Genomic DNA, 27104 nt, shown 5'->3' on the forward strand with positions numbered 1-27104 from the left:
AGCCAATAAGGGGCTCCATTGAACTATTATGGTTTATTTGGCATTTCAATGGCATAAAGTGGAATCTGTATGCATGAGGGGAATTCGATTATGTATTATTATAGTATTATGGACACTCCGTAATAAATAAACTGAACCAAACAAGACGTTACTACAGCAATAGAGAATAGTTAATGTTGTTACGTTAGTTCTTAAACCCGATGATAGAGGAAAATGCAGAACGCTGTTAGAGTGTGTTTTATTTAGGCTACTAGGGTGTTTGAGACGGAAGGGCTGGCTAGACGGGGGTGATGACGTGGCTGGATGTGCGACGTGAAAGTATTTACTTTGTGAGAATCGTAGATGGTGTGGAGTGACTGGCGATGTCCCTGGTTCGAACACAGGTAGGGACAGTAGACAAAGCTTTCGCAGTGGGGCTATATACCTAGATTACTATGTGGATGTGAAAGGTTGAATTAGATAGCTTAAATAGAAGTATTCTAGACAAGTCTATGAAAATATGTTATAAGGTTACCATGCGCTCTCCCCGAAGGAGCAAGGGGAGGGTGAGAGACAGTACAGTTCAGATGGTAGGAACATCATTAAATGTATGCTAATCAACGATAGCAAGTATTTGTTTTATTAATTAGGGCATAATCAGAGAGAACAGTTAGATAAATTGAATAGCGAACTGAAATGGTTTAGCGGGAAAATATAAATGTTTGGTACATGTAGCAGAGTTAGGGTAATCAATTAAATAATAATTGTATACTCGAGGAATTTTGAGTGGTTTTATAGATTAGTTATGAGGAATTAGATTGATACAAACAATTATTGATGGGTTAAGACTGGGGATAACCAGGAGAAAGAGATTAGCTCATCTCCTTGGAATGTTGCCAAGGGCTAGGGGAGCAGTAGTGAAGTTAGGCCGTATTTAGGTCATAAAAGTGAACTACCAAATTAAGGCCTGGCTATTTGTGGTTGTTTTTCAAATTGGGTTTTCAAATAAAAAACAACACACCTAGTATGATGTTTATAAAGCCTTGTTGTTTCAATTTTGGGGGGTTTTCAGCAGGTCAAGGGTGATAGGTCTTAGAGGAGCACACAGTGAATTTTATGGAGTTTTTTTTAGCTTTTGGCTGAGTTTGGGGTATATATGATTTCTTATGAGAATGAATGTCATGAGGATTTAATGAACACTTGGGATAGCTAACATTTATGAAATATTTAGAATAATGGTAATGTTTAGTATACTATGGGATTAAACAGTTCGTTAAATGATTTCAATGGCCTCTGAACTCTGTTTTAACATTCTGGTGTTATTTTAATCATCCACACTAGTAAATTCTAAAGGCATGAGAGGAGGACTTTAAGATAGTTTATTTTACTAAGTTGAGGGTAATTTGTAATACTGTGCAAATTGTGAAGAAGATTATAGTTTGGTAATAGTATATTTGATTTGAACCATAAAATAACAGAAGAGAGAGTGGAGGAATGGCAATTGGATAATGAATTACCAATATTAACTAAAGTGATTGTTTAGATAGGTGGTAATATTGACACATGGCCAAATCATGTGTCAAAAAGGGGGATGGTTGGATTAAATATTAAATATATACGAAGGAGAGGACAAAATACTTAAAAACAAAAAAAAAACATGTATGATAGTTTATTAACCACACCTGTATGTCAGAGGTTTTGTGCCCCACAGGTGAACTAAAGGAGAAGGTGACCCACTCTATCTAACCAGGAGACTGAAGCAGGCCTGGCGGGAAGGGCCCTACCAAGTACTGCCTTTGCCAGCAGAATAGCTGAGAGATCCATTTGGGTGCATGTCACTCACTGCAAAAAGGTAAACCCAGCTACACCTGACGAACAAACACAGAGTTAGGAGAAAGATCCGATCACCACAAGGGCTCGGGGGTTGGCTCCTTAACGAAGATTCCCTTACCCTGTCTGATCATCCCTGTGTGAGTTCGATAGAAGGTGAAGCAATGGGTTGGCCTCTGGCATCTGACATGTTCTCAGGGCAAGGGTGGGGATTCACAGGTCTCCCGACGGTAGGTAGCTGTCTGATTGTGGGGGCCATATTCCTAACACACACGGACCCTCCTGTTTCAGCCAGAAGTAGTAGTTAACCTAACACAAGTTGAAAAGGCATAGGAGACAGCTAGACGTAGGGAAAGGGGAAATTCTAGAGTAAACCTCTCTGAGGGAGGTAGTGAGACCGGGGCTGTGGTAAAGATAGTGCAAAACTATAGACCTGGAGGAAGTAGTACAGGTGGAAACGGGGTATAGAAATCTTAACCTGTGGTTGGAATGGATTCAGTATACGGCAAAAAACTATGTCTAAAGAGGACTGTTTTGCCTGTGGGACAGCCAAACCAGGGTTGACAACTACTCCGTTCCCCTTGACAGGCTTTGACTCTCTGTCAGGTTTATCCTCCATGCAAGCCCGATAACGGGGTCGTCCCGACCTGGGTTGCCTCAATTTGAAGTCACAGGGGATTCTAAATTGTTTTTCTAGTCTAATCTCTCCTCTTTGTTGCAGCCAGAGGATTTTAGGAGCCAAAAACCAGACCCGTGTTGACATCTGATGGATGTGTGGTGATAACTGATTGTGAACTCACCTACATACGCAAACAATCAAACGTGTCGGAGACTGGTGAGTTGTCACATAGAAAGTAGGACCTCCTCCCGGGATCCTTTGATGAAAGGATATATATTGATGGGATCCACAATCAGATCGCAGCTGGGTTTGAATCAAGTATTTTCTGGTGGTCAACAATTAATAAAAATGTAGATTGGATAAATTATATTTAATATAACCAGCAAAGTATTTATAAACCACACTCGTGATGCAATAAAGGGATTAGCTGAGCAGACAGCGGCAACTAGCTTAATGACATGGCAGAATAGAATAGCTTTAGATATGCTTTTGGCTGAGCAGGACGGGGTTTGTGTTCTGTTTGGATATATGTGTTGTACTTTCATCTCCAACAATATAGCACCGGACGGGCCTGTGACCAAAGCGCTTGAGTGACCATCACCACGTTGGCGAACGAACTGGTTGAGAACTCTGGTATTGATAGCTCCATAAACGGTTGGTTTGATAACATATTTGGTAAATGGAAAACTATTGTTGTGACTATTCTGGGTGAAGTTATAGCTTCTATGGGTATACTTGTTCTTTGTGGATGTTGTCTTATTTCCTGGCTGAGTGACTGGTTTGGTGAGTACTCTTCTATGGTGGTTACTGGATTTCTGACCCTAGTAATTGTGTTTTTGCTGTTAATGTGTTGTGCTGCTTGCATCGTCCCCTGTCTCAGGAGGTCAGTGGTAGGAGTGGTGCAGGCGTCGGGTATGATGCTGTTGTTACCGGCCCAGGATGATGCAGGTGACTCTGCTACTGACTCTGAGACCAAGCTGGATGATCCATGTTTTGCCTAGTAAAATACATACACGCATTTATTTTCAGTTCTTGCTCATTTATTACCTTATGTTTTTACTAACCACTGTGATTGTTTATTCTTCCTGATGTGAAGGTAAAGGATTCCTGGGTGGCTGGTAGCCAACTCAGTACATGTTAGGTGTAGGGGAGGAATAGAGGGTTAAAATTATAATTTTTTATTTTTTATTAACATTAAATGTTGTGATTTAATTTCCATATCCTGTTATTCTTAAGGGTGATTATACTCTGTTTAGAGTGACACCATAAATGGTGTCAAAAGAGGGAATTCAAAAATTTCCCTTTAAAAATCTTTAATCACACCCTAGAGTTTTAATAATCTTGTGTTTTGTGTTCTATTAATCCTGTGTTTTATGCTTTATTAATCAAGTTAACCATGTGAATGTTTGTCTTTCCTTATGTGATGGTTTGAACTTCTTTGATGACTGGTAACAGTTTGCAAGTTGGGTGTCGATGGAAGGACTGAAGGACTTTTATTATCAAATTGTCTATTAATAAAAGTGTTTATTTTTGTTTGTATTGTATTTTAATGAGTGACACCCTAGAGGGTGTCAAAAGGGGGAATTGATGGGTTTTATTTTTTAATTGGATTTGTATGTGATGAATAGCTTGGAAGGAATGCATTAATGAGGAGCACTGTACTGATATGGATTGTTTCACATAACAGGCTGATAAGAACACTCTCTCTTTGTTGTCTGTGATCTGTCCTTGAACCTGGCTACAGTGGATTTTGTGTATTCTCGGTGCTGACTCCGCAGGTTATTATCATAGCAACTATGCCTTGTAACAAATGGAACGGATTGGCTGAAATGGAGTCTGGACCACACTCAGTCCTTTGCTCTGGTTGGCCAACAGAAGAAGTGGAGGATTTCTGTCAGAGTATTTTAAGAAGAACTTAGAACAATGGATTAGTTAACTGAGTGCCCTGCGTGGTATTTCAGTGGACCCGTATATACGAACCTTCATACTTATCATACATACATTTTGCATATAATAAATTAAGCTTGGATTGAAGATCTCTTGATTCTTATTCCAATACCAGATTTGAATTACGCAATTTCTAACACCCCCCACCCCATCCTTTTTACGCTGCTGCTACTCTGTTAATTATTTATGCATAGTCACTTTAACTCTACCCACACGTACATATTACCTCAACTACCTCAACTAGCCGGTGCCCCCGCACATTGACTCTGCAACGGTACCCCCCTGTATATATAGCCTCCCTACTGTCACTTTATTTTACTTCTGCTCTTTTTTCTCTCAACACTTTTTTTGTTGTTGTTTTATTTTAACTTTTTTTGTTAAAAATAAATGCACTGTTGGTTAAGGGCTGTAAGTAAGCATTTCACTGTAATGTCTGCACCTGTTGTATTCGGCGCATGTGACCAATACAATTTGATTTGATTTGATTAGATTATTATTTGACCCTGCTGGTCATCTCTGAACGTTTGAACATCTTGGAGAAAAATCTGGCCTTAATGGCCATGTACTGTTATAATCTCCACCCGGCACAGCCAGAAGGGGACTGGCCACCCCTCAGAGCCTTGTTCCTCTCTAGGTTTCTTCCTAGGTTTCCGCCTTTCTAGGGAGTTTTTACTAGCCACCATGCTTCGACATCTGCATTGCTTGCTGTTTGGGGTTTTAGGCTGGGTTTCTGTATAGCACTTTGTGACATCTGCTGATGTAAAAAGGGCCTTATAATTAAAATGTGATTGATTTGATTGATTGATAATGCAAAAAAAATAATGAAAATGGAAGGGCGGGGCTTGGGTCTGTGCGTGTGGGTGTTTGAGTGAGAAAGACACAGTGGAGAGCCAACCAGTAATAGCACAGCCCCCTTCATTATCGACGCATTGTGCCGACAACATCAGAGAACCATTCCAGACTCTGAAGTCAGGAGGACTTCGAGAGTTAGGTGTTAGCCATACTAAGATGCCAGTGTCTTTCTTTTAAATTGATATAAATTGGTTCGTGAATAAACAGATAAATTAAGTTATTCTTAACACACCAACAGCATGTTATGGGCGGGGTTATATCCAGCTGGGCGGTGCCCTCGCGCTGGACTTGTGCATGTTGACCACGCCCCTTCTGCATTTCGGAGAAGATGGCGTCGCAAGTACAGAGAGGAGTGCCTCTAAGTGCGGTAAGCATATCATGATATTTGACACTATCTATAATCTGTTGGGATTTGTATGTAGAAGTAAATTGCTGTGCAGTAAATTTAGAAGTATGGCGATAGTCTTGTTGGTTCGATCGCATAATGTGATGTATGTTTTGGAGCTAGCTAACCAATATCCTTTGGGAATGTTGATTGCCGTTAGCGCGTGCGATATTGATAACCCCCAGTCCCCATACAAAGTGGAACATCTTTTGAACAGCGGAGCTGGATATTTCGGTGTTGTCGTTTGCTAGATAAATACATAACTATTTCTGAACTTGGGGAAAATATATACTTTGTAGAGGCGTTTCTCATCATCTCATGTCATGCGGTGTTGTTGTGGTGACGTGCAATATTTTTCTGTGTCACACACCGAGTAGCCCAATGGCGCTCATCCACTATTGTCAAAAACGAGTTGCGTCGAGAGATTCGGAAATCCGGGAGATTGAATTGTGTTCAAATCAAAGCGCCAGATTGCCTAACGGGCGTGTTTTCACGGCGTTGTAAAGCAGATGGCAACCACCACGAAACAGCGTATGGGAACGTGAGCAGATTACGTTGAAAACAACGGTCGGCCATCTTGGACGCTGTCTCCAGTTCATAGCTATAATATATACCCCAATGATTCCACTCCTCGGTCACAGTATGGTTGCTGTTGCTGCATCCAAGCTATCTTATGCCATTCAAATGGGGAAATAGTGTCAATTTTCACCGTATAGCCAATAATGACCACATTGGCCCGGACATGCATCTTATATCATTTAAAACGATCCTCTCCATGTGACCTGGGGTCTGCTTGGGGAGGCTTCTGAATCTACAGGCGTGTGTGTGTTTGAGAGGAGGGTGAGGTTGAAGATGGAGAGGTTTGTGTGAGATGAATGAAGGCAGTGAGTATTGGGTGTGCTTTTCACACTTTAAACTCACAGGTTGTGGGGATGGACCCACGTAGGTTAATCAGTCAGGACATGTAGGTTAATCAGTCAGGACATGTAGGGTTGTCAGTCATCTGGGAATCAGTCAGGACATGTAGGTTAATCAGTCAGGACATGTAGGGTTGTCAGTCATCTGGGAATGGAGTAGGCCTGAAAAAGAAAAGGAGAGCTGCACACTCTAGGAGCTCAGATGCAATAATATAATAACCAGATAACCAACGTTTTGACAGACAAGCTGTCTTCATCAGGGTATAATGACAAACACTGCGGGTCTGTGTGTGTCCTTTGACACTATATAAACTAGTGACCCGGTGTGTGTGTCCTTTGACACTATATAAACTAGTGACCCGCAGTGTTTGTCATTATAGCCTGATGAAGACAGCTTGTCTGTCAACGTTGTTTATCAGGTTATACAATTATTGCATCTGAGCTCCTAGAGTGTGTGGCTCTCCTTTTCTTTTTCAGGTGTTCTACTCCGCTAGCCAGCACCTCGCATAAACAGATGTGCGTTTCTTTCGCCTCCAAATGGAGTAGACCTAATATAATGCTTCCTGAAGGAGGTGGTAATATACCAAATTTGATCCATTTAATGTCATCAACATAGGCTAACTCTACTCCTCCCTTAACAGCTCTGTCCCAAGTTCCTCCACACAAACTCCACCAGCCACACCTGGCCCTTCAGCGCCATCGCTGAATTAATAGGTGAGTCATCATCATCAGTCGTACTGTCCAGTCGCCAAGTTAACCGGTGTGTCACCTGTCATATTTGTCCAATCGCTGTGTCCAACTGTAAGTCATTCCTGTCCAATCGCTGAGCATCATGGTGTTAAAATGGCTACTCTCAGAGGCAATGTTCTGCACTCACTTTGTGACCTATTTTATCCTGCTGAGCGTTTCATTTTTGGATGGGATTCTTTTCCCATCCCAACAGTGTTTATGGATGGGTCTTCTTTGTCCCCTGGGGTAGACTTATAGACTGACCCACAGCGGTCCCTGGGGATGTCTGTTTTCCAGAGTAGGGTTGTAAAGGGAGGAAATATTCTCAGTAACTTTCAAAATGTACTGTACTTTGGAAACGTTTGGGAATTTTCATAACATGGAATCTAACTTTTTGATGTATGCTACATGTAACCTATGCTGTATGACACACTAATGTGCATGCAAATGAAATGTTCCATGCATGGGGAGTGCATTTTAACACGACACACTGAAGAGCTTAAGATCTCTGAACCCTACAATGAGTGGGAATATAACCTCATTGATGTTCAATGAATATCACTCTCAATTCAAATCACACTAAGGAATATGCTATTTTCTTTCCCCTGCCATGCCTTCCCCTCCCCTCCTATACTCACTTCGCCTCTCTACCTTTCTACTACCATTCCCCAGACTGTACTAAAAAAAGTTATTGTTCTAGGCTGCTATCGCACATAAACTACTCAAGATCGACAGAGAATGCTAAAGCTCTCTGAACCCTACAATGAGTTGGAATATAACCTAATGGAAGCTCAAGGACTATTACTCTAAATCCCCTGTCTTGCCTCCTGGCCCCTCCTCTCTACCTTTCTAGCTTTCTCCCTTCTCCACTCTCCCAAGTTGGCAGTCATGGATGTTGCATATAAGAACATTTTACCCTTGCTAAGAAATAATCCATGTGCTAGGCTGCTCTGTCACATAAACTACTCGAGAGCGTCAGAGAAAGAGGGAATTCAAATATACGCCGTAATGCCTCTCTGATACCCTACAATGAGTGGGAATATAACCTAATGGATGTTCAAGGACCCCTGCCCTCCTCGGCTCTCCTTCCTCACTTTTATAATAATAATATGCCATTTAGCAGACGCTTTTACCAGCTGCTCTACCAGCTGAGCTACAGAGGACCTTTTCCTCGCATCTCCTTGATTTGCTTTCGAATTACGTCATTGTGATTATACTTTTTTTTTCTTGAACCATATTACCATAGTTTCTGACAATTAGCCTACAGCAGTGTGTCTGGATAAGGCACTTTATCCCACAGGCTAGGCCTATAGCCTATCTCACAGCAGTCCTGTCCCTGGGGTGGTCTTTTTCAACAGACACTTTCAGCCTCCATGATGATTAATCCCGTTCCCTTATCACGCGGCTCCAGGCTAACATTTTCCCCTGGTGGCACTAACTTTTTCAGTTGGCGGCATCAGCCCATAATTTGGTTGCACCATCCAAATAAAATCTTGCAACGTCACGCAATAGAAAAAATAGGAGTAATCATCTTATAAAGTGATTATAAGGTCATTCACAAAGCTTTAGTAAGTAGTGTGTAATAGACTACTGAGATGGTATTCAATAAATAAGTTGTTACATCTAACAAGTCTAAGCAGGAATGCATGATTCAAGATTTTTTGATATGCAACCTAATCCAGTGATTGTCTTGCATTTTTTAGTTATATTTTCATGTCAAAATAGGGCGCCAGAATGTTCTGATTTTTTTTGTGAGAATGTGAGAGGCTCGCTCATTACAGCAGCTGGCCCCAGCGAAACAGGCACAGCGGGAGGGCAGACAGTTTCATTAAAAGAATCATGAGTATAATGCAGTTTGCTGTTTAACCAAATCAAGGTTTTATTTGCCCCAAAAATAGGACATTTTGATTGAGGTGACCAGGTAGAATGTGTAGCCAATTAAAATGTAACTCGCACAGCAAGTCATAGGGTCGACTAAATGGTTGCAGTCTGGAGCCCTGCTTATCAGTCATTGAGCAATGAGCAGTTTCTCAGGCAGGTCTCTGTTGCTGCAGTGCAGTCTGCCTGTCTGCAGTCTGTCTGCCAACCCAGTTTAGTATTCAGCCTGTCACCAGATACCGTCTCAGATGTCCATCACATTTCTTTGCATGTCTCTGCTACAGTTTCCTCCTATCTCCTTCTCTTATCTCCATCTTTCTCTGTGTTCCAGTATCTCACACTCTTGATTTCCTTCCATACCCCTCACTTTTCCTAACCCATTCCACTCTTTCTCTCTCTTTCTACCTCTACCTGGAGCAATAAAGGCTTAGGATATAGCAATATCTCTCATCAGCCCAGTGTTTCCCATCTAGCCAGTACACACACACTGCCAACCCCACCTCGCCAGTGTGGCTTTGGACAGGCCTTTGGATTCAAGCCTGCTCCAGACAGAATAATGGAGAGAGGGGGAGCTAGACAATAGAAGATAGTAGTACAAAGATGGCGGTAGGGAGGAACATTTGAAAAGGAGATGGCTGGATGGATAGCGGGAGGGAGGGATTTTGAAGATAGTTCTGGGGAGAGTGAGACCTGACCACATGTTTGTGTTAGCTGATGTTCCAGTAGTGTCTTGAAGATGTTGCATCTACAGCAGAGGCTGGGGTTGCATCCTCTGTTACAGCTGTCAAAGGCAGCCTGTTGTAATTGTCCACATTGCACAAGCAACAAAGGAGGACATATTATATATATCACACTTTACATTACACAGCTTTGAATGTTATCTGGGGTGTCTAAAACCCTGATGCGTGGTAGTTTTCCACAGTATTCGCAACACAGATGGCAATGTGGTTTGGCTTGGACTCCTATGCTGGTTTGGCGTGGATGTGTTGGCGTTGGGCAAATGGCTTGGGTGGTCTGCTATGGTGGCATACACTATGAAAGGGATTCGTTATTTGTAAAACAACATAGTGTAAAAACAATATTTTGTCAAATGTCATTTCTAATGTATTCTGTTCATATTCCTCTATGCTTACAAGTCCTCTATTTCCATGTCTTTCCCCAGATAATGCCTATGATCCAGATGTCAATGCCAAGCAGTTCTGGATTGATAAGACCCAGTTTAAAGGCCAAGACTGCCTCATCTTCATGGACAATGGAAATGGGCTGGACTATGAAAAGATGCACAAGATGCTCAGGTATGGACAGTTCTCTTAACCACTACCACTACTTTAGCAGGGTGAATCAGGTTAGATAAAAGCCTGGACAAAAGTCCTGCAGGGAACACCCCCTTCGGGACCATCACGTGACGTCCTGATGACACTGGTGAATGTCCTGAGAACGTCCTGACCTGGTCCTCCATGACATCCAGGGAACTTACAGAAGTCCCCCAGAGAACGTTCCCTTGGGACCATCATGTAATGTCTTGACGATTGGAAAAACAAATGTTCAGAGAACATCCTGAAAACGTCTAAAGGGACGTTCCCGGAACAAACCAGGGACAAGTAAAAAAATAAATAATGTATGCTGTGCTATAAGAATGCAAGTTTATGATTCATGTACATAAAAAAAAAAACATTTTTCTCTATCTTTCTCTCTCCTCAGCTTCGGTTACAGTGAGAAGACAGTCATAAACGGCCAGCACCCGATTGGTCTCTACGGTAACGGTTTCAAGTCGGGGTCCATGCGTCTGGGACGAGACGCCATCGTGTTCTCCAAGTCGCTAGATGGAGACTCCATGCATGTGGGCATGCTCTCCCAGAGCTACCTGGCACAGATCAAAGCAGAGCAGATCATCGTACCCATCGTCTCCTTCCAACGCGTCGGACTCAACCAGTATATCCTTTTATAGAGAGACTATACACACACACACACATCATAGTGCTTAAACTGTCATCACCTTCAAACAGTTTGGACAGGTGGGATGTAGATCTATAGATGTACTTGTACACAGTGTCATTTGATAGTGCCAATCTTAAATACGGCTAGCTATTTAGGTCTATCGGTTGTATTGTTCCTGTGTGTGTTGTCCTTGACTTCTGGTGCACTCCGTGTGAATGAGAAGCACAAGGCCAGTCTGCAGGACATCCTGTACTACTCTCTCTTTAAGACGGAGAACGAGCTGCTCACAGAGCTCAAAGCCATCAACTCCACCTGCTCCACGGGCTCTTCAGGAACACGCATCATCATCTGGAGCCTGCGCAGGTCAGACACATACACACTTGAGTATTTCTCTCTTACAGATTCCATATAAGGACATTTTCCTCTCTTTCCTTCTCCCTCAACTACGTGGAATTGACTTTCAAATGTCAGTTCTCCTTTGAAATTGCCACTCTCTCGGCCATCAGATTACTCCCTTGGTGGAATTGTAGGTTTCACTTTCGCCTTCCCCTTGAACATAGTCAAAACCTAAAATTCCACCATTAGGGGTCAGCCCTGAGGCCCTTTTTGAAGTGTGGAGCAAGTAAAACCGTTGAGTAGGAGTCTATACAGTAAGTGTTTATTTTTGTCCACAGGACATTAACAGGACAAACAGAGTTTGATTTCACAACATCCAGTTACGACATCAGAATCCCGTTGGATGTCTTGGAGAGCACCAGTGAGCAATACAGGCGGTCGGAGCTGCTCACAAAACCAGAGAGTTACTACTCGCTACGTGTAAGTATTAGTATAGTGATGTTATATTGACGTTCCATACAGCATTTCACACAACAGAGCGTAGCTTTAGCTGGATTGAAATAATTTATCCTTTGACTAGTGCAGCATTTTCCAAACTCGGTTTTGCCTAGCACTACACAGCTGATTAAAATAATCAAAGCTTGAGTTGATTATTTGAATCAGCTGTGTAAAGCTAGGGCAAAAGCCAAAATGTGCACCCCTTGGGGTCCCCAGGACAGTGTTTGGAAACGCTGGACTAGTGTGTTATCATTTGTATGTGTGAAATAGCCTATTTTATTTCATTTTTTTCTTAGTGTTGTATTTTGATTGATTGTTGATTTATTTTTTATTTTTATTTTAACTTTATTTAACTAGGCAAGTCAGTTAAGAACAAATTCTTAATTACAATGACGGCCTACACCGGCCAAACCCGGACGACGCTGGGCTGATTGTTTATTGTATTCTCTCAATGTGTTGTTTGTGTGCTCAGGCATACTGCAGTATTCTGTACCTGAAGCCGCGTATGCAGATCGTCATTCGAGGGCAAAAAGTGAAGACTGAGCTCATCTCCAAGAGCCTGGCATACATCGCGAAGGACTATTACAAGCCCAACTTCGTGGTATCCTACCCCACCCAGGAGCCTCTGTGGATGGCTTTACTGTGTGTTGGTGTTGTCACATCCTGGAGACACTACTTCTGTTTTGTTTTGGAGGGAAAATAGAAATAGTCAAATATGGGTACTATGCTCTACATACAAGAAATACCATCAGCCACTGCCATAGACACAATGCTTTTATAAGCTTGCAATAATAATCAGTTACTTATGTTTAACTAATATTAGTTCAATACATTCCATAGCTAGATGTTCATGTTCAGCACAGTGATACAATAGGGTATTTTTCACAAAGGGAAGAGGATATGTGTCATCTGCTCTCCTTCCTGTTTGAGGCCTTAAGTCCTGTACCAGAACAGACGTATTCCCATCACCTTTGGGTACAACACCAAGAGCAAAGACCAATACGGCATCATGATGTACCACAAGAACCGCCTCATAAAACCTTATGAGCGAGTGGGCGTTCAACTCAAGGTAAAAGAGTGTATTTGTATGTTTGTGCGAGTGGATTGTGCATGTGCATAAGAAAAAGTATTGCCATCTATTGTGGTACTCTGATGCCTTATGTCCTCCATCACTGACCCATAACCACCTCTACCCCCGTCAGGCCAACATCCAAGGTCTCGGGGTAATTGGGGTTATCGAGTGTAACTTTCTGGAGCCCACCCACAACAAGCAAGATTTTGACAATACCGACAAATACAGGTAAGGACTCTTACCACATATAGGTGAGGAGGAGAGTGCTCCCTTCAAGAACACTTCCTGAATAACTGTTTTCCACTCAATGAAACAAAACAATCTGACTATTTTGCAGCTATCTGCCCACACACTTTAAAGATAGTGTACTTTCAATAATTTAGCTGGATAAATCAGCACTATGTAAACTGTCATTGTTTATTTCTTATTTTCTTTGTGCAGGAAAACCATCAACAACTTGGGGGTAAAGCTGGAGGACTACTGGAAAGAGATCCGCTTTAAAAGAGACAAAGAAGATCCTAACAGCACCGTGCCAGTGGAAGACACCATGTAAGTAAAACACTCCTCCGTCTTCCTTTCTCCTTTCCTCTTTGTCTCCGTCCCTCCTCTAACTGGTTCTTCTGTGTATCTCTATCCCCATAGGAAGCGCCCGGACCAGAACTGGGTGCAATGTGACACCTGCCTGCGCTGGAGGAAGCTGCCAGATGGGATTGATTGCAGACTGCTCCCAGAGAAGTGGTTCTGCCACATGAACCCCGACCCCCAGTTCAGGTGTGTCCCGAACCCACCTAGATCAAATGAACATGCTTATAACATGTTTTGTGGGCCCCCTCGGTCTTTGTTTGTATGTTTGTGTGCATGTCTACTTGCCTACCGGAATGTACAGTGCAAAAGTATTCAGACCCCTTCACTTTTTTCACATTTTGTTACGTTACAGCCTTATTCTAAAATTAATTAAATTGTTTTTTCCCCCTCATCAATCTACACACAATACCCCATAATCACAAAGCAAAAACAGGTTTTTAGATATTTTTGCAAATTTATAAAAAAAAATAAAAGACGGATATATCACATTTCCAGAAGTATTCAGACCCTTTACTCAGTACCTTGTTGAAGCACCTTAGGCAGCGATTACAGCCTTGAGTCTTCTTGGGTATGACACTTCAAGCTTGGCACACCTGTATTTGGGGAGATTCTTCTCTGCAGATCCTTTCAAGCTTTGTCAGGTTGGATGGGGAGCGTCGATGCACAGCTATTTTCATGTCTCCAGAGATGTTCGATCAGGTTCAAGTCCGGGCTCTGGCTGGGCCACTCAAGGATATTCAGAGACTTGTCCCGAAGCCAGTCCTGCGTTGTCTTGGTTGTGTGCTTAGGTTCGTTGTCCTGTTGGAAGGTGAACCTTCGCCCCAGTCTGAGGTCCTGAGCACTCTGGAGCAGGTTTTCATCAAGGATCTCTCTGTACTTTGCTCCGTTCAACTTTCCCTCGATCCTGACTAGTCTCCCAGTCCCTGCTGCTGAAAAATATCCCCACAGCATGATGCTACCACCACCATGCTTCACCATAGAGATGGTGCCATGTTTCCTCCAGACGTGACGCTTGGCATTCAGACCAAAGAGTTCAATCTTGAGAATCTGGTTTCATGGTCTGAGAGTCCTTAAGGTGTCTTTTGGCAAACTCCATGCGGGCTGTCATGTGCCTTTTACTGAGGAGTGGCCTCCGTCTGGCCACTCTACCATAAAGGCCTGATTGGTGGAGTGCTGCAGAGATGGTTGTCCTTCTGGAAGGTTCTCCCATCTCCACAGAGGAACTCTGGAGCTCTGTCAGAGTGACCAAGGCCCTTCTCCCCGATTGCACAATTTGGCCGGGTGGCCAGCTCTAGGAAGATTCTTGGTGGTTCCAAACTTCTTCCATTTAAGAATGATGGAGGCCACTGTGTTCTTGGGAACCTTCGATGCTGCAGACATTTTTTGGTACCCTTCCCCAGATCTGTGCCTCGACACAATCCTGTCTCGGAGCTCTACAGACAATTCCTTCGACCTCATGGCTTGGTTTCTGCTCTGACATGCACTGTCAACTGTGGGACCTTATATACACAGGTGTGTGCCTTTTGCAAATCATGTCCAATCAATTGAATTTACCATAGGTGGACTCCAAGTTGTAGAAACATCTGAAGGATGATCAATGGAAACATGATGCACCTGAGCTCAATTTCGAGTCTCATAGCAAAGGGTCTGAATACTTATGTAAATAAAGTATTTCTGTTTTTTATTTGTAATACATTTACACACAAAAAACAACCAGTTTTTGCTTAGTTATTATGGGGTATTGTGTGTAGATTGATGAGGGACATTTTTTATTTAATCGATTATAGAATAAGGCTGTAACGTAACAAAATGTGGAAAAAGTCAAGGGGTCTGAATACTTTCCGAATGCACTGTATGTATTTGTATGTGTGTACCAGTGTGTGATGTTGCCATGGCAGTATATGGGCATTCATTATCAGCTGCCTTTTCCAGGAGCTGCATGGTGGAGGAAGAGCCTGAAGACTCTGATGATGACCAACCTTCATACCAGAAAACCTACAAGCAACAGTGAGAATCCAACCATATACTGTAGAATTAATGCTGCATCTAAAGATATTTTGAATGCATAACTGAACATCTAGGCTATTTGCAGATAATTGACCTTGAGGCTGAAACATGCATCATTATTTTGTCAATGTATGGAGTGAAAAACCAACGTTAGGCCTTCCGCAAAATGCAGTAAGATTGATAATAGTGCTTTGTGTGATTTGTTGATGGAAGCAAAATAATCCTGACATATTTCTGATGCTGGTTCGCGGCACAAGTTGCTTGTGTTGTCATTATGCTGCGAGTTTACCCGCCACAGTTGTCATGTTTGGTAGTAGCCAGGCCATTTATTCTAGTGCAAAACATTTGAATTCTACCGAAGGTTTAGCTGGACGCAGATAAAGAAAAAAGAAAAAAACATGTTGCACAAATGGCTGACAACCGCGTGTATATGTTTAGACTTACTTGTTTTCAGAATTTACTATCAAACGCAAAGTAGCTAGCTGGCATGCATAGTCACCTTCGTGCTTGAAGTTGAGTGTGAAATCGCACGTGCCTAAAAATAAGGACGAATGAGCAGGTGTTCAGATTAGAAAAGTCTAAAACCCAAAGAACTAGAAAAGTACATTTCCTGAAGAAAATGTGGTGTGGTTGCTAGCTTGTTTTAAAGTATTTATGGTTTTGAAATATGTATAGTAGTGGTAGTGTCTGCAGTAGTAATGGTGGTGACTGGTTGTAGTTGAAAAAGTAGGTAGATGGAAAAATGGATTGGCTGATTGATTAATTGATTGGATAGGATATCCTGAACATGTTAAAGTTGGTTTGGTGTCTTTAGGGAAGAGGGACCCACTGGCAGGAGAAGGGCACCCATTCCCTCGGAGCACATCTGTCCCCAGGGGGATACACAAGTCGAGTCAATAGTTGAATTTGAATCTACTTGAAGTTATGAACAAAGCAAATTGATAAAATTTGCAGGAAACGTTCATGACATGATTTGTCTGATTTACGTACACAGGGTTGTGTGAAGATTGTGGCTTATCCTTCAGACCTGTTAGGAAAGAAAAGTCTGTGTCAAATACTGGATGTTCAAATACTATACTTTGAGGGTTTTCTCTAGCCTGCCTGGAGTGTCAGATGGTCAGATTTGCAATTTTGGGACTATTCTATTGGTCCAGTAAGCCAGGCAAGCTCAGTCAAGCAAAAATAAAGTGTATGTGTGTGGGTACATGTAGTGATTCACACTTGTATCCCGAAGCCCTGGGCAAACGCAACACGCAACCATTGTTACATTTTATGGAGAGTCCTGCATGGGCATGACATTTTAGCGCAAGCCCTACCCATGCCGTTGCCGTATAGGCCCTACCCTACCCAGGCCGTTGACGTTCAGGCCCTACCCTACCCAGGCCGTTGACGTTCAGGCCCTACCCTACCCAGGCCGTTGACGTTCAGGCCCTACCCTACCCAGGCCAATTGCTCAACCCGAAATTAGAAATAAAGTAACTTCCTTTGTTAGTATCTATAGCTGATTGTCTTTGTCTGTCCCTCGCTCCCTGCGCTGCCCCATGCACTGTGAGTATCCAGAGTAATGGCTCCGTTTGGGCTGCTCAATGATGAGACATGAGAAGCTGACGTTAGCTAGCTACTTTTCGTCACTTTAAACAGCTGTAACTTTTTTTATATTATTATTATTATTATTTACAGCTGTTTTGGGCCTCCCGAGTGGCACAGTGGTCTAAGGCACTGCATCGCAGTGCTAGCTGTGCCACTAGAGATCCTGGTTCGAGTCCAGGCTCTGTCGCAGCCGGCTGCGACCGGGAGACCCATGGGGCGGCGCACAATTGGCCCAGCGTCATCCAGGTAGGGGAGGGTTTGGCCGGCAGGGATATTCTTGTCCCATCGTGCACTAGTGACTCCTGTGGCGGGCCAGGCATAGTGCATGCTGACACGGTCGCCAGGTGTACGGTGTTTCCTTTGACACATTGGTGCGGCTCGGCTGGGTCGTGTTTCGGAGGACGCACGGCTCTCGACCTTCGCCTCTCCCGAGTCCGTACGGGAGTTGCAGCGATGGGACTGTAACTACCAAAAATAAAACAAGAAAAAACAAGAAATGTTTTGCATTGTTGCATTTAGAGTGAATGGAATGTTGAAAGTGGTGTCACACTGGGACCTTTAGAATGTTGAGGAAATCCCATGGAAGTGGATGGAGGACAAAAATAAGGACAAAAAGCTTACAGTTTAAAAAGTATAAAAGATGTCAAAAAGTTGTATGTAAGCAACTCAATCCAAACGGTGTAAGAGGAGTAGCGTGCAGAAGAAGAAGTATGTCGAAGATTTAAAGTGGGGACTCATGCTTTAAGCCCCTCTAATAATAAAACTATGAGAGAAATCTGGAGTTGTGCATTGCTTTCAGCAAGCACACCTAACTGTTGACTTGACAGATTTTGGAAAACAGTAGGAAAGGAGTTAACGTTGTACAGTCAGGTCCATTATTGGCACCCTTGTAAAGATTAGCAAAAAATTATGTATAAAATAAATAATATAATTACTGAGCTATATTGTTTTATTATTTTATATCAATACAAATAATTGTTCAGAGAAAGAGATTTTGTTTAACAACTAATACATTTTGTTCTAAAAAATCTACACTACCGGTAAAATATTTTAGAACACCTACTCATTCAAGGGTTTTTCTTTATTTTTACTATTTTCACCTAGTAACCTTTCGGTTACTGGCACAACGCTCTTAACCACTAAGCTACCTGCCGCCCTATTTTGATTTGTTTAACCCTTTTTTGGTTACTACATGATTCCATATGTGTTATTTCATAGTTTTGATGTCTTCACTATTATTCTACAATGTAAAAAATAAAGAAAAACCCTTGAATGAGTAGGTGTTCTAAAACTTTTGACCGGTAGTGTAGATGTCAAAACTATTGTTACCCTTTAAGATTCTTAAATAAATCTGCATTAACAGGCTACTTTTTAAAGTTAATCTCAGTTTAAGGAACTGTATTGTGGCCTTCCATGGCTTCCTGTTTCACTGGGGTATAAAAATGACGTAACACGCATGTCATTCATCACCATGGGAAAAGGCAAAGAACTCACAATCGAAAAGAGACATACATGGTTGTTGACCTTCATAAATCTGACAATGGCAAAAAATAATTTTGAACCCCCCAAAAAAATACAACCTACCACTATTAGGGCATCAATTTAGAAGTTTAAAACCGCTGGAACAGTGGTAAACCTGCCAGGTATTGGACGCATGTGTATCTTGGCCCCACGCACAGTGAGGAAGATGGTTCGGGAGGCAAATAAAAGAGCCAAAGGTGGAGAATTACAGGACTTCATCGCATCAACGGGTCGCCAAATCTATAATTAGACGCCACGTCCATGCCAATAGGCTCCTTAGAAGGGTTTCCAGAAAAAGCCTTTATTGAGAGCAACAAACAAATGTACATGCCTAGAGTTTGATAAACGCCATTGGCACTTCGATTTGAACCGGTGCTATGGTCAGATGACATGAAAATAAAGCTCTTTGGCCATGCACACCAGTCAGTGGTGGGTTAGGCGTCAAAATAAGGATGCATATGCAGAACATAACCTCATACCTACTGTAAAATATGGTGGTGGATCTTGACTAAAATGTAAATGTTATGGGGCTATTTTGCTTCCACTGGTCCTGGGGCACTTGTTAAGGTCAACAGCATCATTAACTTTACCAAATACCAGGACGTTTTAGCCAAAAACCTGGTCGGCTCTGCCAGGAGGCTGAAACTTCGAGGCCACAAGTGGATCTTCCAGCAAGACAATAACCCCAAGCACACATCAAAATCCACCAAGAAATTGTCACAAAATCAACATTTTGCAATGGCCATCTCAGTCCCCTGACTTGAACCCCATTGAAAACCTTTTGCTCACCTTTATCAAGGGTGCCAATAATATTTTACCTGATAGGCTATTCCATAGAATGTGTATGATGTCAGCAGGTGAGAGATTAATGCAATTATGGCTTTTCATTTTCAATTAAATCAAATCTCAATGGTGCCAGTGTTATTTTCTTAAACATTGTTTTCTATGTCAGTCAATCTGTGCTCTATTTCACAGTGAAAGGAACACCAAAATGCAGCAGGAGTGGAAACGACAACAGGTTAGCTATTTCTGTCTGTGTGTGTGTGTCCGTCTGTGTATGTGTCACACCCTGGTTCATGCCTACCGGTATGTTATGCCCATACATGTTTTGTTCTACCTTATATGTTGTGTACCCTGCCCAAACTACCCTGTTGTGTATGTCCTAATGCCTGGCCCTGGTGTGTGTGTGTCAGTATGAAGATGAGCAGAAGAAGTCAGAGCGGATGCGGATCGCGGCGCTGGCTCGGCAAAACGAGGCTCTGAGGCGCCAACAGGAGGACCTGAAACTGCAGCTTATAAAGACATCGGTGGGTCTAGCTATGTCATATAGCAGCGCCTAGTACAGAGGCCAGGAGGACTAGCTAGTTGAATAAAAACAGCCAATACGAAGTCTTCCTACTCATGTCCTTCCCTTCCTCTGTCATGTGTAGAGCTTCAGGACAGCTGTACAGATGTCTCCAGCTGCTGCTCCCCCCACAGTCAGAGTTAATGTGAAGGCACCACTGAGCTCTAGGGCTTCCACAGCGTCACCACTCAGTGCTAGGCCCAGATCTTCTCCTCTCAGGATCTCTCCCCTCACACAATCAGGTACGTCTACTGGGAACTGCGTGTGTTATGTTGATGGCGATGTTTCTGATAATGTAGGTGTTGATATAAATGTACAGGGGGGAAAAAAGTATTTGATCCCCTGCTGATTTTGTACGTTTGCCCACTGACAAAGAAATGATCAGTCTATAATTTTAATGGTAGGTTTATTTGAACAGTGAGAGACAGAATAACAACAACAAAATCCAGAAAAAACGCATGTCAAAATTTTTATGAATTGATTTGCATTTTAATGAGGGAAATAAGTATTTGACCCCTCTGCAAAACATGACTTAGTACTTGGTGGCAAAACCCTTGTTAGCAATCACAGAGGTCAGACGTTTCTTGTAGTTGGCCACCAGGTTTGCACACATCTCAGGAGGGATTTTGTCCCACTCTTCTTTGCAGATCTTCTCCAAGTCATTAAGGTTTCGAGGCTGATGTTTGGCAACTCGAACCTTCAGCTCCCTCCACATATTTTCTATGGGATTAAGGTCTGGAGACTGGCTAGGCCACTCCAGGACCTTAATGTCCTCCTTCTTGAGCCACTCCTTTGTTGCCTTGGCCGTGTGTTTTGGGTCATTGTCATGCTGGAATACACATCCACGACCCATTTTCAATGCCCTGGCTGAGGGAAGGAGGTTCTCACCCAAGATTTGAAGTACATGGCCCCGTCCATCGTCCCTTTGATGCGGTGAAGTTGTCCTGTCCCCTTAGCAGAAAAACACCCCCAAAGCATAATGTTTCCACCTCCATGTTTGACGGTGGGGATGGTGTTCTTGGGGTCATAGGCAGCATTCCTCCTCCTCGAAACACGGCGAGTTGAGTTGATGCCAAATAGCTCGATTTTGGTCTTATGTGACCACAACGCTTTTCACCCAGTTCTCCTCTGAATCATTCAGATGTTCATTGGCAAACTTCAGACGGGCCTGTATATGTGCTTTCTTGAGCAGGGGGACCTTGCGGGCGCTGCAGGATTTCAGTCCTTCACTGCGTAGTGTGTTACCAATTGTTTTCTTGTGACTATGGTCCCAGCTGCCTTGAGATCATTGACAAGATCCTCCCGTGTAGTTCTGGGCTGATTCCTCACCGTTCTCATGATCATTGCAACTCCACGAGGTGAGATCTTGCATGGAGCCCCAGGCCGAGGGAGATTGACAGTCCTTTTGTGTTTCTTCCATTTGCGAATAATCGCACCAACTGTTGTCACCTTCTCACCAAGCTGCTTGGCGATGGTCTTGTAGCCCATTCCAGCCTTGTGTAGGTCTACAATCTTGTCACTGACATCCTTGGAGAGCTCTTGGGTCTTGGCCATGGTGGAGAGTTTGGAATCTGATTGATTGATTGCTTCTGTGGACAGGTTTATTTTATACAGGTAACAAGCTGAGATTATGAGCACTCTCTTTAAGAGTGTGCTCCTAATCTCAGCTCGTTACCTGTATAAAAGACACCAGGGAGCCAGAAATCTTTCTGATTGAGAGGGGGTCAAATACTTATTTCCCTCATTAAAATGCAAATCAATTCATAACATTTTTGTCATGCGTTTTTCTTTTCTTTTTCTTTTTGTTATTCTGTCTCTCACTGTTCAAATAAACCTACCATTAAAATTATAGACTGATAATTTCTTTGTCAGTGGGCAAATGTACAAAATCAGCAGGGGATCAAATACTTTTTTCCCTCACTGTATGTCTCTCTCTCTTCATAGGGACCAGCCCTTCCTCCAACCACATGCCCATCATCTCTAGCGTGTGCTCTCTTTCAACCCCTCCAGCCCCTTCAACCCCTTCAAGGTAGGCCCACTGTCTTGAGTGGTTTTCTCTCTTCTCTTGTATGCTCTCTCTCTCTCTCGTAGTGTTTGTACGACATATCATTGCCACAAGACACATAGAAATTCTGTCAATAGTCATTGTTATTAGTTCATTAGTGCATAATAAGCCCCATACCCTCTCTGTAGAATGAAGAGAACATTGGCAATGACCTCTGAAAGGGACACCAAAAGACCCAGGGTGAACGGTTTCCACCAAAACACCTCTATGGGGACTGCATCAACGGCGGCAGAGACTAATGTGTCATCCCCGTCAGTCATCATCCCTATTGACGATGACGATGATGAGATCACGGATGACGATGACATTGTTATCTTGGAGACCAACAGCACCCCTATTCCAAAGAAGGCAACCTTTGACATGGCCAAGGTAAAGTCAGAGAGTAGGGCCGTGGAAACACCTTCTGGCACTGGCAACGTTAAGACCAATGGCATAGGAACAAGCTCCATGGAGACGGGAACCGCAGCGACCAACCCCTCCCCTCCACCACCTCCCTCAGAGCAGATGAGCATCACCACCCAGACAGACATACGGGGCGAAGTGAAGGATGAAGAGGAGGAGGAACGAAAGAAAAGGGAGGAAGGAGAGAAGGAAAGGGAGAAGGAGAGAATAGAGAACCGGACAAAAGTGAAGAACAAAAAAGAGGACGACAAGAAGAAGAGGGAGAAGGAGGAAAGAGAGAGGAAGAGAACAGAACCAGGCCCATCCACACCATGCCCATCCACACCAGGCCCATCCTCTGCAGGCCCATCCACACCAGGCCCATCCACACCAGGCCCATCCTCTGCAGGCCCATCCACACCAGGCGCATCCTCTGCAGGCGCATCCTCTGCAGGCGCATCCTCTGCAGGCCCATCCACACCAGGCCCATCCACACCAGGCCCATCCACACCAGGCCCATCCGCACCAGGCCCATCGTCTGCTGGCCCATCAGCCCCAGACCCATTAGACCGTCCTCTGATTGACTTCCGTAACCTGTCGGAGGCCCAGGAGCAGCAGGACCAGCTGCTGGAGCTCATGCAGGCTGCAGCCCATGAGAGGGACCAGTTCAAGGAGCAGGTCCACAAGCTGACCTGCCAGCTCCATGACCTGGAGGGCAGCATGCAGGAGCTCTCCCAGGCCGCTGTGAAGAGAGAGCAATGCCACCAGGTCTGTCAGACTGGAGCAGGGGGTGGAGAAGGAGAGCAGGCGGAGGGGAGGAAGGTCAGTGACCAGCTGGCTGTACAGGTGGACACTCTGCTCCAGGACCTCAGCAACGCCAACTGTGAACGTGACATGCTACGCTCCCAGGTGAGTGGACATTTTGTCCCCCTGCCTTTATAGATATGCTGTTGATATTTTACCGTACCATGAAAAATACTGGATTGATGGAAACCTGATGTACCAGGTGTGTGTAGGATGAAGAGGTGGTGATGGGGCAATGTACCATGCTGTGTGTAAATGAACATGAATCAGGGTGTCTATCTGATGTGATTTCTTATCTCCCTCCTCCACATAATCCTCTGCCGACCATTCCCTTCTGTGCCCTTGTCTGCTCTCCCTCCCCCAGGTAGAGGCTATGAAAGAGGAGAGGGGCAACCTCTGGTCCCAGTGTGAGACGCTGCAGCTGGACGTGGTGGAGCTGAGGAGGGAGAAACAAGAGTGGGAGAGAGAGAAACAAGAGAGAGAGAAAGAGGAGCGAGAAGCAGCTCAGGCTGCCCAGAGAGAGAGGGGAGACATAGCGGTCACTAGTGCTGCTAATGGCTCGACCTCGGAGGCGCCCCAAACGTGAGGATAAGATTTTCACTTTTGTTTCCTTCAGTATTCCTGTATGGTCATCAAATCATCGGTGCCTTCAGAAAGTATTCATACCCCTTGACTTATTCCACATCTTGTTGTGTTACAGCCTGAATTCAAAATTGATTAAATATATTTTTTTCTCTCACCCACCTACACACAATACCCTATAATGACGAAGTGAAAACATGTTTTTAGACATTTTTGCACAATTATTTAAATGAAATACAGAAATCTCATTTACATAAGTATTCACACCCAAGTCAATAAATGTTAGAATCATCTTTTGCATGATTACAGCTGTGAGTCTTTCTGGGTAAGTCTCTAAGAGCTTTGCACACCTGGATTGTACAATATTTGCACATTATTCTTTTGAAAATCTTCAAGCTCTGTCAAGTTGGTTGTTGATCATTGCTAGACAGCCTTTTTCAAGTCTTGCCATAGATTTTCAAGCCAATTTAAGTTTATTGCCCTGCTGAAAGGTTAATTTGTCTCCCAAGTGTCTGTTGGAATGCAGACTGAACCAGGTTTTCTTCTAGGATTTTGCGTGTGCTTAGCTCTATTATGTTTTGTTTTATCCTAAAAAACTCCTGAATTCTTGCAGAGGACAAGCATACCCATAACATGATGCAGCCACCAGCATGCTTGAAAATATGAAGAGTGGTACTCAGTGATGTGTTTGTGTTGGATTTGCCCCAATCATAACATTTTATATTCAGGACATAAACTGCCTTATTTGCGAACAGGATGCATGTTTTAGAATATTTTTATTCTGTACAGGCTTCCTTCTCTCCACTCTGTCAATTAGGTTAGTATTGTAGAGTAACTACAATGTTGATCAATCCTCAGTTTTCTCTTATCACAGCCATTAAACTCGAACTATTTGAAAGTCACCATTGGCCTCATGGTGAAATCCCTGAGCGGTTTCCTTCCTCTCCGGCAACTGAGTGTATTGATACACCATCCAAAGTGTAACTTAAAACTTCACCATGCTCAAAGGGATATTCAATGTCATTTTTTTATAATTTGTTTTTACACCCATCTACCAATAGGTGCCCTTCTTTGCGAGGCATTGGAAAACCTCCCTGGTCTTTGTGGTTGAATCTGTGTTTGAAATTCACTGCTCGACTGAGGGACCTTACAGATGATTATATCTGTGGGGTACAGAGATGAGGTAGTCATAAAAATAAAAAAAATCTATGCAACTTATTATCTGACTTGTTAAGCACATTTTTACTCCAGAACCTATTTAGGCAAACCATAACAAAGGGGTTGAATACTTATTGATTCAAGACATTTCAGCTTTTCATTTTTTATGAATTTGTAAAATTGTCTAAAAACATAATTCCACTTTGACATTATGGGGTATTGTGTGTAGGCCAGTGACAGTCTCAATTTAATCAATTTTAAATTCATACTGTAACACAACAAAATGTGGAAAAAGTCAAGGGGTGTGAATACTTTCTGAATGGCACTGTACATGTTGATCACCATTTTTCTGTTTCTGTCTCTCTCTCTCAGACTGAGGGAGCTTCGGAGGAGCATTGGTCGTCTCCTCGTCACGTTTGTCCCAGCGTTGGACCTCGAACAAGTCAACTACGACTGTCCAGTCATCGACGAGATCCTCGACCAGGTTCTTACTGATGTGGAGACATTGGGGCCTGCGTAGGGGCCTGGGGGCGGGATATGGATGGAGGGGTTGTCCTCCATCTAACTCTGTGAGGAGAGGCAGACCTGGAGATGGTCACAGAGACTTCCTGCCTCTCCTTTTACCTCAGCGTTTTTAAATTTTTAAAATGGATTTTCTATGGATTTTTTTACAAGTGAAAGAGGGAATGAACTGAAAAGTATTTATTTGTATTGCTGTACAAACACTTTTATATTGTTCCATGACCATGGTGGTACTTAATGATGCAACAAACCGTAAGCTATTTTGCACTGAAACTTTGGGGTTACTGAGTTCAACCTCTCCTTCTCACAGACACTTACTACTCCAATGTGGATGGAGGCTCTAGAATCTTGTCAGTGTTCCGGGAAGATGTTTTTCTCTTCGACTACAGGTGACCACAGTGAACTTTCCTGGAATGACGTCAGGAACAGAGGAGTTTTCAGTTGATGAGTGTAGGGATGTAATCTCTGCCATGGACTGTTCTGTGGCTTGGTAGAAGGACGCCCTTCTCTCCCAAAACAGACCTAGCCATCAGTTCTACATCGTTCCTAGATCAAGACAGATTAAGTTCAGTATTCAATGTTGCATTCACTCTTATGTGCTCATGTTCATTTATTTACTAAGAAATATTGAAGCCTTTTTCACCCAAATCTTGAGTTAACATATATTTTTTATTTTGTATTGTATGTTTTATAACTAGGGGTACCATATCCATAAGCTCTCCCCTCACTCTTGTCACACGTTTGTCTTATCAGATCCCTCTCTGTTCTTTGAGCTGAGACTGATGTTTCTCTTGAAATAACAGGGTTTTTGCACTCCAGAGGATTTCAAACGTATTCCTACCTCTGGGACACTAACAAAATTGTAAATTATTAAGTAAAAGTTCTGTATGCGGGCGGAGATTGTAATGCAAGAGATGGGGGATGAGTCCAGAGAAGTATTTCAAAGCAGGATCAAAGTGTTAGCCAGCTCAAACCACTCCAAACCTTCTAGTTCATGAAGAAAGATTGACTCATTGAGGTCCATATTCAACTGAACCTTTATTAATAAACTGGAAAATCAGCAGCTATATCTGGAATGTTAACAAAGTTAACTGGTTAATTTATTCATCCTGGTTAATTTATTGATTTGTGATTTATCCCTCAATTGGGATTAGAGCGTGGGAATGTGTTTTGTTTTCTCGACAAGAGGACATTTTGGTTGTCCTTTTAGCAATGCAACTGTCCCGGATGTATTATTTCTTTTAAAAATATATTTATTTTTTTCACTGTTCTAACAATGTGTTATGTGACTTTTATTTCAATGTATAGCCCCTTACGTCACTGGCAACAAAAGATACACACATTAATGCTGTAATACATTACCAACATTGCTTCTTAAAGTATACAGTATGCAATGAAAAAACAGTAGACCTAGAAAGCCCAATAACATTTACTGACTAACAAATCCTCTGTCACTTTCACAATTCCATACATGATCAGTAATAATTCACTTGGTTGGGAAGGCATCAAAACTGAAGCAATAAGGTCATTGTGTCATCAGAAGAGCACCTAGCAAGTGCATATT

The 27104-nt window shown here is 42.9% G+C and overlaps 1 protein-coding gene across 1 annotated transcript; it reads left to right on the top strand.

The window, feature by feature from the left end:
- Nucleotides 1-5555: 5555 nt before the first annotated feature.
- LOC311143735 (uncharacterized protein) lies at nt 5556-26861 on the top strand (the record flags this gene model as incomplete). The annotated part of the gene is made up of 19 exons (XM_084179611.1): nt 5556-5594; nt 7171-7243; nt 10299-10431; nt 10838-11070; nt 11281-11437; nt 11749-11890; nt 12381-12509; nt 12858-12977; nt 13111-13208; nt 13422-13529; nt 13623-13751; nt 15498-15572; nt 19659-19701; nt 19877-19990; nt 20114-20270; nt 21973-22057; nt 22222-23383; nt 23643-23860; nt 25391-26861. The coding sequence occupies 19 exons, from the start codon at nt 5556-5558 to the stop codon at nt 25536-25538; spliced, it is 3363 nt and encodes a 1120-aa protein (XP_084035737.1). The 3' UTR covers nt 25539-26861.
- Nucleotides 26862-27104: the final 243 nt, after the last annotated feature.

Source organism: Coregonus lavaretus (genome assembly GCF_964263955.1).
Source record: "Coregonus lavaretus genome assembly, chromosome: 16".
Lineage (NCBI taxonomy): Eukaryota > Metazoa > Chordata > Actinopteri > Salmoniformes > Salmonidae > Coregonus > Coregonus lavaretus.